The sequence below is a fragment of the Pyrgilauda ruficollis genome, unplaced genomic scaffold (genome assembly GCF_017590135.1).
Source record: "Pyrgilauda ruficollis isolate IOZ18807 unplaced genomic scaffold, ASM1759013v1 scaffold43, whole genome shotgun sequence".
NCBI lineage: Eukaryota > Metazoa > Chordata > Aves > Passeriformes > Passeridae > Pyrgilauda > Pyrgilauda ruficollis.
Window position 1 is genome coordinate 8,962,098 of NW_024525823.1, and position 13,432 is coordinate 8,975,529.

Sequence of the window (13,432 nt, forward strand, 5' to 3'; positions counted from 1 at the left end):
AAGATGAGCAAGCTTGCAATCCCTCTTTTGAGTTGATGTGGGGTTTTGATTGGATGTTTGTAGATTTTGATGCTTTTTCTTTAAAGGAAAATGAAAAAAACCCAAGTGTGAATACTTAAACTGAGTTTCCCATAGCTTTTGAACTTCGTTACAAATACACTGAGGTGAGATTCTTAAGTAGAAAAATAAAGGTATTTCATACCCTTCATTTCCATGCCCTTTTCATAAGTTTTTTTTTTTTTTTTCTCTTGGATAATTTGTTGCTTTGTAGACCCCGAAAGACATAGCCCGAGGGCTGGGACAAGAACTCTCTTATGCCCTTTCCAAGATCTTATTCAAGCATCTGAACATGGGCTGTTACCATCTTTGTGAACCCTGGACCCTGGCCAGTTCTGCTGTGCCCACCCAGCATTTGCTCTTTGGACTTTCCACCACTAGTTCCCCAGCTTCTGCTATTTTTAATGTACCTGTCAAATAAAGGAATAAATCCTTTCAGCCTGAAACTTGGAGCAGCTTCCTGGATTGCAGGAGGAGGGATGTGGTGGTGACCTTCTTCAATCATGAGGAAAAAGAAGTGGAGATGATGCCACCAGCAGGGAGAGGTGCAGGCACAGCCTTCCTTCCCCTCTCTAAGCTGTTTCACTTCCTGAGACATTTGGCATGAAAAATGGGCACCGGATCTGGCCAGTGCCCTACAATTTATGTGTGTTTCTGGGTCTGTAGAGAACATCATATACTTTTCCTGTAGACCAAAGAGATGAGTTTGTGTTTCAGTGCCAAAATAAATCTGGAGATAGCAATGTGACCGCACCAGTATTTATGTGGGATTTTTAAAAAAAAAAGTTAATAAAGTATGTACTGAGAATAAAATTAAAAAAAAAAAAAAATCCCCAACTGGTGGCTTGGGAAAAAATACAACTCTTTTTTTGTGTCTCTCCCATGCCTTACCCTCAAGGAAGGTTTGGGTAGGATATTGACTAGGACCTTATTTTCATTTCCATCAGGAATGTTTTTTAGCTGGCACACAACTACATGTGTAAATAGTTCAGGAGTTTGGGAAGCTGCTTTACTATTTCCTCCTATAACTAACAATGGAAACCCTTTGAGAACTGTACAAGCCTCAGTGGACATTCACATGTCTCCTGACATGTAGGATTAGCTGTCCTGCTCAAATATTTATCCTGATGGCGCTTCTCCCTGAGGAGCAGCTGTCTGCCTGCCCTGCAAAGCAGCCCAGCTCTGGGGGATAAAGGTAGGGGAGGCCGGAGCTGCCAGCACTGGGGTGCCCACAGAGTTGGGCTATGAGGAGAAAAGCTGATTTGCAAATACAGTTTGCGCTGATCTGAGTTTATTCTGTCATAGTGAATTCAGCATCAAACTGAAAGAAGCAGAGCTGCCGCACTGTGTGCAGAATCGGCCAATTCCAGCGTGTAATAGGTTAGCTCGCTGCAGTTCAGCTTCTTTGCCTTGCTCGGTGGGCCCCCAGTTTGTCTTCATTTTTATTCCTTCACTTTGGCTTGCTTTTTGCAGCTCGTGCCTTTCCGGATTGATTGCACAGAGCCTGCCCCACAGAGCTAGGCAGAGCACAGACTGATCCTGTTCAGTGTGTACAGATATTTTTAAATGACCTGTTAACCAGAAACATGGAAACTCAGGCTGTCTTTGATGACAAATATTCAACTTAAAAAATTCTGAGAATTCCTAGTTTCACATTTTAGAGATGTGTGCTTTGGAATACAAGCACTTTATGGCATCTTTCCTGCGTTTAAGGCGTGTTAGAAGAAAATAGGATACAGACAACTACCTGCATAAATCAGTTTTGAAAATGGGACCTAGTCTTAAATATGCATGTAAATACTGTCATATGTGAGGTCGCCTGTTATAGCTCAGAGAAACTTTATGAATTATTTTGGAAGCAGAGAACAGCTGAAACAGAAACAGTGGCACGCTGTGAGGAACATGGTATAGTTGCCCTTGCACAAAGCATTTCTACCTCTCCAACAGCAACCTCGGTGCTGCACATGCTATTGCTGAAGTGAGTATGCAGGATAAGATGAATTTCTGTCTCATTGGAAATACCCCCATCATCCTGGGAGAGGTTCCTTAGTCAGCTGTTGAGAATGTGCTGTTGTTGGTGGTGCTCCAGGAGGAGATGTATGGAATACTTTTGAGAGCAACTTTTGTCTGAAACTCAATTTGAAGAGAAGCAAAAATAGTCCAAATTTACAAAAGCTGAGCAGCTGACCAGCAGAGAAGACAGGAACCTCACAACGGTGCATTGGTGGTGGGCAGGTGATTCCTCTGCAAGGACCATCACAGCTCGTGGTCTCAGGCTTCCAGCTGGGAACTTCACCACACATTTGAGCACGGCTAATCCCAGGAGCTGGTGCATGCCATGCTGCCTGGCAACAAACCTGCCACTCCCAGCAGGGAGATGTCTGCGCCTCGGTGTGCCCAAGTTGCCAGTAATAGCAAGCAGACCTCCTAGCAAAATCCATCAGTGTTTTTGGAGCACTGCTGTTTTGAAGAAGGCAGTTTTCTTCCAAAACTCAAGTCAGCAAACAGCATGTGAGACAGGGTGAGCCAAGGGCAATATGTTGTCATATAATGTTCCTATTCCTTTTTACCCATCTGTTTATTTATTTGAATGAAGAGACACAAACTGTAGGTTTGACTGAAACAGAGGAGTGTCTTTGCAACATCCATACCTGAAGAACAATGAAACAGGACAATGTGCAAAAATCTTCCTGCCAAAAGGTGAACCCCCAGCTCTGGTGTGGGTCTGGAACTAAAACCCAGTTATTAGGAACGACCAAACCCAACCCTGGCTTTGATGGATTTTCTTGCAGTAACTCCATGAAGCCCAGTAGGGAGTATTGAAAATCCTGGCCCACAACAAGTATCAATAATGAATACCTCCGGCATTTTGTCTAAGACCTTGTATCCAGTTAGAATGCATGGTTATATCAATTTATGGGTTTACAACTCATACTTTTCCATCTCTTAAGACAGTGGATTTACATGGCATATTTCACAGACAGGAAGATGATTTTTTTTCAGCAAAGAGATGTGTGCAGTATGTAGAGGTCACTGAATATACAACTAAATTACATTTCCGTTCAGGGTGGTATTAGAATGGCACCAGATAGCAGAGCAGGTTTAGTTCAGGAAATGAATGATGCTTTATGTAATCAAATCTGTAAGGGAGATTTGGCAAGGAGGATGCATACAGACAAACTATTGCTGAGTCTGGAAATGGCATTAAAAACATTAGTTCTTAAGTTGTGGGGAATAACTAAAACCCTGCAGGAGAGGAAAAGGGCAGATTGCCTCCATTTATTGAAATCAGAGCAAATACTGGCAGAGACACAGACTCCAATACTCAGTAGTCAAAGCCCTGGTGCACTATTTATGCATAGGAATTAGTGCTGATGTCTTTGTGGTCTTATGGCTGCTTATGCATGCAGGGATCAGTGCTGCAGGCACTGCAAGGTCCAGCCTCACTTAAGTGCATTTGTTAGGGAAAGGCAATGAAAGCACATTGTTGTTTTGGAGAGCTGAGTCCTTCTATAGCAGGAGTGGTTCTCCTAGCAGCAGGCCCTTCTCAGGCTGAAGAGGTATGCTGATTGATCTGCACACATGTGAACATTCATCCAGCCACCTAAAATGACATCTTAATGTGTTATATCACCAGAATGTCTTCCTCGGGGTGGAGCATTCCTCCCACTCCTTCCAAACCCAACATTTTCTATCAATCCCCTTAATTATGCTCTAACCACAGTTTTGAAATCTCACTCTTTAAAGCTCAGATAACGTGTTCTCCAGGTGATTCCAGCAAAATACACCATATAAAACCAATGGGCAATCCTGCAGGAATATCTCTCTCTTATTTCCCAAGACTGGGGACCATTATTAACATCAGACCAGTCTTTGCCAGCTCACACAGAGCATTCCCAGTCCTTTACTGGTCACATTCTTTATCTCTGCAATGCAAAGAGAAAAGACACGTTTCAAATGAATGCTGTGTGCTCCCCTTGTAGTACTAGAAGAAGAAGAATGGATGTGCTAGTCCTCCAGCCTTCCTCACTTCTTACAGGCTGGAGAGTGAAAGGGGTGTCTTTGGGGCTGCAAGAGAAAAGTGAACCTGGAATGTCCTCAGACAGCCGGCATTGCTCATTATTATCCCTCTGAAAGGCTGCCAGGAGAGGTTTAGCAGCCTCCACCCTTGGAGGTTTTCCAGGTCCAAATAGACAGAGCCATGAGTAAACGCAGTCTGATCTCAGAAGGAACCCTGCTTGAGCTGGGCTTGGACGAGAGACCCCCTGGGCCCTCTTCCAGTTTCAACTACCTTCTGATTCTATGAAAGAAGCTATGTTTTGATAGGATACAGAAGAGACTTTAGAGAAACTTCTGTGCTATGTTCATAAGCCTTCAAGGGGAAACACAAGCTTCAGTCTGCACTGCCACACACCAGAGTAACATAATGAAATGAACTGATCTGCTGCATCCACTTGCCACCCCTGCAGGTACTGCCTGACCTTCATCTTGAGTTATGTGACAAAGTGATTGTGCTAAAGAAAAGCAGTTTTTCAGTGTTTTACAGCTAAATGCTCAAGAGTTTGGAGGGGCAGTTCAGGGTGCATTTGTAACCACAGAGGGCATGTGGAGCTCCAAGTCCAGGAGCCAAACAGAAGTGTTTGGACTGGATTTGATTCCCTACTCCCACTACTGCCTCTGTCCATGCATGGCTGCTGTGTCAATGTGGTCTTTGGTAGCCTCCTCTAGTAACTCTTGGGCTTCAGGAGATGCCTGAGCAAGGACAAATATGAAAGAAAAACATTTACCAGGGCACCACCAACACCACTGCTGCAGGGCTGGAGCTTTTATCTTACCCTCACTTGTTAGCCTAAAAATCAAACACATCACCTTGATAGTATTAAGGGGGAGGGAATTTGGAGATTTGAACAATCTTGTCCTTAAATGCCATGACACAGCAACAAGACAAGGTGCATACTTCAGGGAAAAGTACCTTATACTTTGGGTGTCCCCATTAGGATGCCACGGAAAGAAACAGTGCTGAATATGTAGCAGTATTTTAACACATTATAGCATCTCCTTCCCTCTCTGGAGAGCATGTACTGACTGAATTTTTATGCAATGAATTTCTAGGCACAATACATCAGAAATTTTGAAGAACTCTGCTTTCTCCATCTCAAAAAATACATGTATCTGGGGCTCTGCCCTTCACATTTCAGAAATTCCTGCAATACAGATTTAAAGACAAGTTAAAAATAACACTGCATTTCCAGCACCAAGACTTTAAGAATCAGATGTCACCCTACCTGACCTCAATTAAGTCTGGCTGAATCAGCTGGATGGGATCAAGTAGGGTGTGAAAATCTGTATTCTAGCAGTGGGCAGAGAAAAGAAGACCAGTTGAAAACTTCAGTGTGAAGCTGGTTCAGTATGAAGAGGAGAATTTCAAGTGTGAATGCGTGTATGTGTTCGTGCATGTGCTGGGGAAAGTTGGGTTGGCAAAGGAGACAGAGGAGAGCTTTGTGTTCAGTGCTTCCTCTGACACAGCTCAGCCTGTTCCCTATCTCCCAGTTTCACTTCTGAATGTGCAGGAACATGCGGTGGCTCCTGGTTCCCACCATCTTCATCATCCCTTATACTCAACAGGTAAGTTCATTAAAAAGAAGAAAAAGATTTTCCCCTTCCTCACCTTGTCCCGGTTAAAAGTTTATATTTGCTTTATGACCAATTAAATTTCAGAGAAGTAAATTCTTCATAAAGAATAAGGAGCCATTCCCTACTCCTGAGTAAATTTCATTTGCAGCTTATTTACTGCATCAGTCATGTTTTGGTAATTTTTTTTCTCTCTGTACATTAATATTAGTTGGTGGGAAGAAAAAAGTGTTAGGGAAGCTTAAATTGTCACTGACCTTGCTTTTTTTTTCTTTTTTTTTTTTTTTTTTTTTTTAATATAAGCAAAAATTACTATCTGATGCAGTAAGAAAGTCAACATCTTATCCATGCTCATATTCCATGTATACATGTGTTTGCAAATATGTATATATACACATGCAGCAGTCTGACTTCAGGCTAGTTTTACAAACAAGAAAGGCACCTGGGCTGTGCTATACTTTGTCTCTTATGAGACACTTTTAAGTGATAGCTTTTTCTAAAGGTATTTGTGTCAAAGGCCAATTTCATTACTTATTTACCTGATTTTGAAAATCCACTTTACATGTATACAGTGTATTTTTCCTTTACAATTAAGATGAATGTCAACAGAATTTTCAAATGGTGGGCTCCCTCCCCTTTCTGCCTATTTAAAGCCAGACTAAGATAACCAAACATTAGTGATAATACATTACCTATTTTGCTATTTGCTTATTTATGCTGTACTGGCCTCGTTCAATCTTTAAAACACGGGAAAACGAACAACACATGAAGGGTTCTTACACAATGGTCTCATTTTCTGATCTGTGCATAGGATCAGGAAAAGTATGCAAGTGATGTGAATAGCTTTGGTATAGAAACCTGGGGAAGCACAAATTAGAAAAATATTTGACCTGTAAACTGTACAAGCAAACTTTACATTTTCATTCTAACTTAATAGATATATGAAGATTTTTCATGTAAGCTGTAGTTCTCAGTAATTCCACAGTTAAAACTGTCAGATATTCACCTAATGGCGCCTTTCTTACTTTGTAAGAACTTTTTCATCTCCCACCTTTCAGCAGACATCTTTCCCTAAAAAAAGGAGAGAAAACTCCCCTAAGTAGAAGTCTGTAGGTTTAAAGCATGTTACAATTTGTAATACAAATTAAACGTATTGGTTGAAGCACATAAGATTACTTCCTGCTACACATACCCATTTTGAAATATGATATCTGATTCAAGCCACATAACCTCATGTTGCTGGCATATGGCCAAATTCCTGATGATGATAATAAAAATAAATAATAATAATATTCTGCTTCTAAAGAAAGAAGCAGCAAGGAACTGTTTCCTAAAGCAACTGTATTGTCTTAAACACTGCTAAATGTACATGACCACTTGCCTGTCTTGTTTCCAGAACAATTCTTTAAGAACCTTTATATTCTAATGCACACATTCATCAAATTAACATTATGGTTTATAGGAAAGGTTTAGCTGCCTTAAAAAGTATTAACTTAATTGTTTCTGTATTATTACTGAATTTAGGTAAAAAGGATTAGAAGAAAGCCTTTAACAAATGACACATTTATGAAACTATCTTCTTCATACTGCATGGAATACCCCATGACATTGTTTAACATCCATTTACTATATGAATTGCTTATGCAAATTAATATCTAGCTTAAAAATCATTCAGCCAAAGGAACTTGAAAGCTACTGCTTTGGAGCTTCATTAGTAGCTGCAGATTAAGATATCATAAGTATAGTTGTAAATGACCATGAAAAATGGAAATTAGTGGTAGAAAAAAGGCTTTTAAAAGGTCATTTACTACTGCATGCAATTAAGCCAGCTCAATTATGCTGCAACAGCTTTCCTGGGCTATGACATATGAAATGCTGAATTCTGCAGATACTTCCAGTTTGAAAATTAAGCAGCAAGGAACCCCAGCTGAATGACCCCTTTCCCTCAGCATCTCTGCTGGAGGTGATTTGGTGATTTCTACACCAGTAGATCCTTGCAGTTTGGAGGAACAGACAGAAACTGATAGGCTTCACATGCCCAGAAAAAAAATACAGGATATATGTTCTGAGTTTTTTTTTTTTTTTGAAAGCTTGATGGTGATACTAGCACCTGATGAAGGGCTTGGTCTTCTTTCCCTTTTGCTCTTTGGGCAGTCAGAGCTGTGTGATGAGCGTGGCTTCCAGGCCCTGTGTTGTATAGTGGCCAAGTGCTGTGCATGCCCCCACTTAACTACAGAACCAGTCATCCATGGAGAACAGAGAATAACTATACCACGATCTGCATTTCTGCTGAAATCAGCAGCATGGAAAGATTTAATGCTAAGATCTAAACTGCTAAGTTTTAGTTGTAGTTCTTAAAAAATGCAGATAGACTATAGCTATCTCAAATAGATCCTTTCACACTGTGCTAACTTAATCTGCCCCCATGCCTCAGAAAAATAAGCCCATCAAGAATTAGTTTGTCCTTCCTTTACTTAAAAAAAGAAAAAAAAAAAGAATTAAAAAGAAAAACAAAGAATAAAAACAAAGATTAAAAAAAAGAAAAAGACATGAATTCTGAGACAGAATGTGAAAACCAGTAAATTCTGGCTAGATCTTGACTTCCTGCTGCTGATACAAATCTCTTTAATGAGATGTGTTTTTGCTCCGTAAGTTCTGGATTCAATGAAGGCTTAGTCATGCAAATAAATGCACTCTTAGAAAGTGACCTATTAAACTCAGTACAGCTACTTGCCTGCCTTACTAAGATTAATTTTTTGCATCTAGCACAAGAGCATTTGTAAATATTATAATGCTCCTTCTCAACCATCCACTCAAATTTTGGAGCAAAAGTAACATTCAAAAGAGCCTCCCTATTTTAAAAGGATCTTGCTATCAGAACTGGCACACAGGACTGTGGCTGGCTATAAAAAATGTGAGGAATCAAAAGCTTGTTAACTTGATAGAAGGTTTCTAGAAGAAATACTTACAGTAAAAACACCATCTACTTTAAAATACTTTAAAAAAAAAATCTGTTCAGTTTTGTTCTATAGAAGGCAAAGGAAAGACCAGTGAATTGTGTTTTGTACAAGCAGTAGGTCAGGCTCACTGGTGGAACATCTTAATGTACGACACTGATGAAAATGGTCCTCTGCCTTCTACCTAAACCTCATAGCTTTTCTCACTTTTTTATCTTGTGAAATGAGAAACGTTGCATATTTTCATGCAACTTGTCAGTTTTTTTCCATCTTGACTTCATTTTATGCTATTCCAGCTACACATACTGCATTCAGTGCTCAAAACAGCCCACTCTGTCTAAGTTTTCCCACAGCCCACCAGAGCAGCCTGGAGATAAACCTTCAGAAACTGGTGAAGTTCAGCGCAAGGAGGTTTGCCGCTGGCCGTGCCGATGCCCACCGGTGCCAGCCTGCACCCCCGGGGTCAGCCTGGTGAAGGATGGCTGTGGCTGCTGTAAGGTCTGTGCCAAGCAGGCAGGAGAGCCCTGCAATGAAGCAGACGTCTGTGATCCCCACAAAGGGCTCTACTGCGACTACTCGGAAGACGAGCCTAGGTATGAAACAGGCGTGTGTGCATGTAAGTTGCTCTTTCATATTCCCTTCTTGAAATCCAAGAGGGTGGGGACCACCAGGTGAATGGTTTTGGAGGAAAACTCTGCTTGCAGGTGCTGCACAGCTCTGTGCTAAAGAATTTATCCTAATTTATCCTCCAACTGCTCAGTCAGAGAATCTGAGAGTAGGGCTGGGACTGTAAACTACATCAGTGAAACCAGTTCATTGTGCACAAGCCTGTTATTGGCAGACATGTTGATGTCTGATTTACAAAGTTGTGGATGCCATAAAGACTGAGCACATTTTAGCACCCTGTTTAGCAAGACCCATGTGCTCCTCCCATGTTAGTAACTGTTGTTCACCATTTTCAGATCTGGTAGCTGTAGGATGTGAGCTCAATGGAGTTTATTACGCCAACGGGCAGACCTTTCAGCCCAACCGGCTATATAAGTGCCTGTGTGTCAGTGGTACAATCGGATGTACCCCTGTATTCACACCAAGATTAGCAGGAAGCCCCTGTACCAGGGTCCCAGGCAGCAAGAAGCCAGGACAATCCATCTGTGGCCTGGGACAGCACAAGCAACTTCAATCAAGCAACTACAGACTGATGTCAGGTGAGCCTGATTACACTGTAATCTTTTCTGTACACGAGCCTTTCTGCATTTCGTGTCCCTGGCTCCAGCAGCCAGGCAGGCAGCACACTGGCACTTGCCCAGTTCTTGCTCAAGGCCTTTGCCAGGGTGGCTGTTATGTCCCACTTACCCTTCTTACTCTCAGGTCACAGACTCATTTCTCTAAACCTAATAAATGGGAAAAGCAAAAAGGCTTTTGGATTCTGTCACCAGGGAATTGGCCAAAGCATCTTTCTGCAGAGGTTTGCTGCTCATCGGATCAGCCCAATTAGGGATGCTGCTGGACAGCCATTTTGCAGCCTGGGAACTGCCCCACTTTTCCCTGCTTTGTGGTGTTAGCCAGTTTTGGTTTTCACATACATATATTAACGTGACACAGGTCTCTTCTTTTAATAGAAAGCAGAAAATTATAAAAATTGCCTTAGTGGCTTTCCCACATTCACAAATTTTTGTCACTGCAATAACAATACTCCCCCCAGTCCTTCATTGAGTCTGATCAAAAGCATTCATTGGCTTGTCCATGCAACTCTGCCAGGGTCAGTGGATATTCCATCTAACTCCATTCTTGCTCTGCTGCTAACACTAGTTTTCTTCTGCCCTCTAAGGAAGCACCATTGCCAGAAGCAGCTATGCCAGCCCTTCCCTGGCCACAGCTGCTATGCTTGTGCCATCTCCTTCCCTAGGCATGTGCAACTTTCCATGGTGAAAGTCATCTTTGTTACAGCTAATATAGCTAATGAAGCTAATGCTAACAGAAAGCAGAGCCATTTATTTGGTGGCAGACTGAATCACTGAATCATTATGGACCAATAAAATAAAAGGATTGTAATGCTTATCAGAAAAACTTTATCAAAGGCTGCTGAGTAGATGCACATCCATCAGTCTGCAGGTAAATAGACCTGCTTACAAACCTGAAGTCCAGTTTGGACAACTTCTCACATGTACGCAGTGGTCACACAAGTAAGCCAAAATAAAAAAAGTTCATCCTACTTCAAATTATGATACAATACCTGTATCTAGTATCAAAGCCTTTTAACAGAATTACACTTAATGCTGTTGTATAAACACGTATTTGGTAAAGCAACTGACTTCAAGAGAAGAGAGATTCAATTTCTAGAGAACAGTGCTGATCTGATTGAAGAGAGACCTCAATGCATTGCAAACAACAGCAACCAAACCACGTGAGCCTCTGAAATACATCTCACCCCAAACCATATTTCAGATATCTGGAGAACAGCATCAAACCATTTACTTTGTAGCCCTTCAGCAGACCCAAAAGCTAAAGTCCAACCTTGAGTAACTCCTTCACTGACTGTAACACATCATCATTTATTCTGGAATTTGGATCAGCTGCACAGCATAGCCATGAGAGCTATGGCAGCTGGCAAAGCACACTTTCTGTTGGGCTCGGTTCAGGGACCCAACACCCTCTCCCTGTGGTGGCTGTACATGCTGTAGGATGCTGATCTTTGGGAATCTTCTGAAGAAAAACACCTGGAAATTTTTTTTCCAAGTAAAGTCCTCCCCCTCCCAGTCCAGCAGAAGTATCTTGTCAACTTGTCCATGAATTCCATGGATGGCTCAATGGGCAAATATGTATTTTGAAAAGTCCCTTTTCTGCTAGCGTGGGTAGTAAGTGCTAAGTTTCATTTTACTCCTCTTGCTTTGTTTTCTGGCTTTCCATTTCAATTTGATTTAACTAATTCAGATACACAGAGATGTAACTAGGTCATACTTCAAAAAATGTACCAAGTATAAACGACCATTTAACTTCCTTTTATTTGTTGCAGATCCGTGACAGGCTTTTAAAATGCTTGCTTCAATGAGATCTTTAAATTGTTGTCTGCTTTCTAAGCAGACAGCAGTTCTGGTAATTCCAGGTGATTCTGCATGTGCTCTTATATAAATGCACATGTACATAAATGCATAGATGCCACATAGTTTTTTTGTAGAACTTTTCCACAGCAATTTTGTTTCATTTCTAAAGTATACTCCACCTAATCGAGCCCTCAGACTTTTTAGTGGTATCTAAAAGTGATTGGATAATTTTATTCTTCAATACAAAACCTAAAGTCTTATCAATATCTACAAAGACACAAATATTAATGTTCTCAGCCGCCTTTACAAACTATGCTTGGCCTAAAATAAAAGCAAAATCTGGACATTTCATAAAAATTCCACAATTAAGTCTTTTCTCACAACATTTCCATCACATGAAACTGGAAGGTCACACAATACATGCAATTTCATAGTCCTTGGTAGGATCTGACTGTCCAGTATCAGCAACGTTTAACTGCAGCTCAGCTGAATTTTGTATAAATGTTATTTATGTCTCATTTTTAGGTTTACCTACAGAAGTACCTTCATCAACAGAAATCAAATTCTTATCCTTGTATTTTCAATTCATCCTTTTGGGGCTGCATAAATAAAATATTGCTGTCTTAGCTTACAGAAGCTTACCACTAGTTTTGAAGAAGAAGTGCCTCATACAGGCAACTCCCTGGACACCCTGTTCCAGTACCTGTGGCATAGGCATATCCAGCAGAGTGACCAACGACAACCGAAAATGTGAAATGAAAAAAGAAAAGAGATTATGCTTCATCCAGCCTTGTCTGACCAAGATGCTGAAGAAAATAAAGGTATTTTCTAGCATAAAATTAGTTCCTAATAGGAAATTAAAATATTGGAACTAATGGAAAAATGGATGCATTAGCAAGTACTAATAAAACATTTACTTCTTTCTTTTTTACGGGTTTTAAAATAAATCTTCTATGTTTTCTACCATTAATGTTCATGTTTCAATAGCAAACTACAGATGTGCAACTTCAAACAAAAGAATGTAATGTCCTGAAATATAAGTGCTGCTAATGCTGTCCTGATGCACAGTCACTCTGAAAGTATCTCCTGTTGGTTTACTGACAAACGAAAAACCAGGAAGCTTTCAGATTGAGTAACTCTCAAGATATTTATAAGTAAATGTTGCAACTTTTTCTTACATGATCTGCTATTAATGTTCAGGGTTTTCTTTGTTTTAATATTAAAGATTCCAAAGGGAAAAACATGTCAACCAACTTTCCAGCTTCCAACAGCAGAGAAGCTAGTTTTTTCTGGATGCTCAACTACGCAAAGATACAAACTAACTTTCTGTGGAGTGTGCTTGGACAAGAGGTGCTGCATACCTAACAAGTCCAAAATGATCACTGTACAGTTTGAGTGTCCCAATGAAGGCTCCTTCAGGTGGAAGATGATGTGGATAACATCATGTGTGTGTCAGAGGATTTGCAGTGCTCCAGGAGATATATTTTCCCAACTCAAACTTCTATGACAAAGTACACCATTGACTGTAACACATGGAGTGCAACAGTACATTCACACCCTGAAGAGTCAGCATAACCCCCTGCCACAGCAGTGTTTACAATAAAACTACACATGTGAATATTTACTAATTTGTTAAATAGCACCTGTAAAACGCCAGAGGGCATCTTTTTAAATGTAACTGTTTTTACATGGGGAGATACATCCTTCTCAGGAATGTATCTAACACCAGCAGTGCTCAAACAAGAA

The 13,432-nt window shown here is 40.7% G+C and overlaps 1 protein-coding gene across 1 annotated transcript; it reads left to right on the top strand.

Annotated features, from left to right (window-relative positions):
- Positions 1-5,631: 5,631 nt before the first annotated feature.
- Positions 5,632-13,241, top strand: CCN6 (cellular communication network factor 6). Its single transcript, XM_041478029.1, has 5 exons — positions 5,632-5,682; positions 8,988-9,261; positions 9,608-9,850; positions 12,314-12,507; positions 12,912-13,241. The coding sequence occupies exons 1-5, from the start codon at positions 5,632-5,634 to the stop codon at positions 13,191-13,193; spliced, it is 1,044 nt and encodes a 347-aa protein (XP_041333963.1). The 3' UTR covers positions 13,194-13,241.
- The last annotated feature ends 191 nt before the right edge of the window (positions 13,242-13,432 follow it).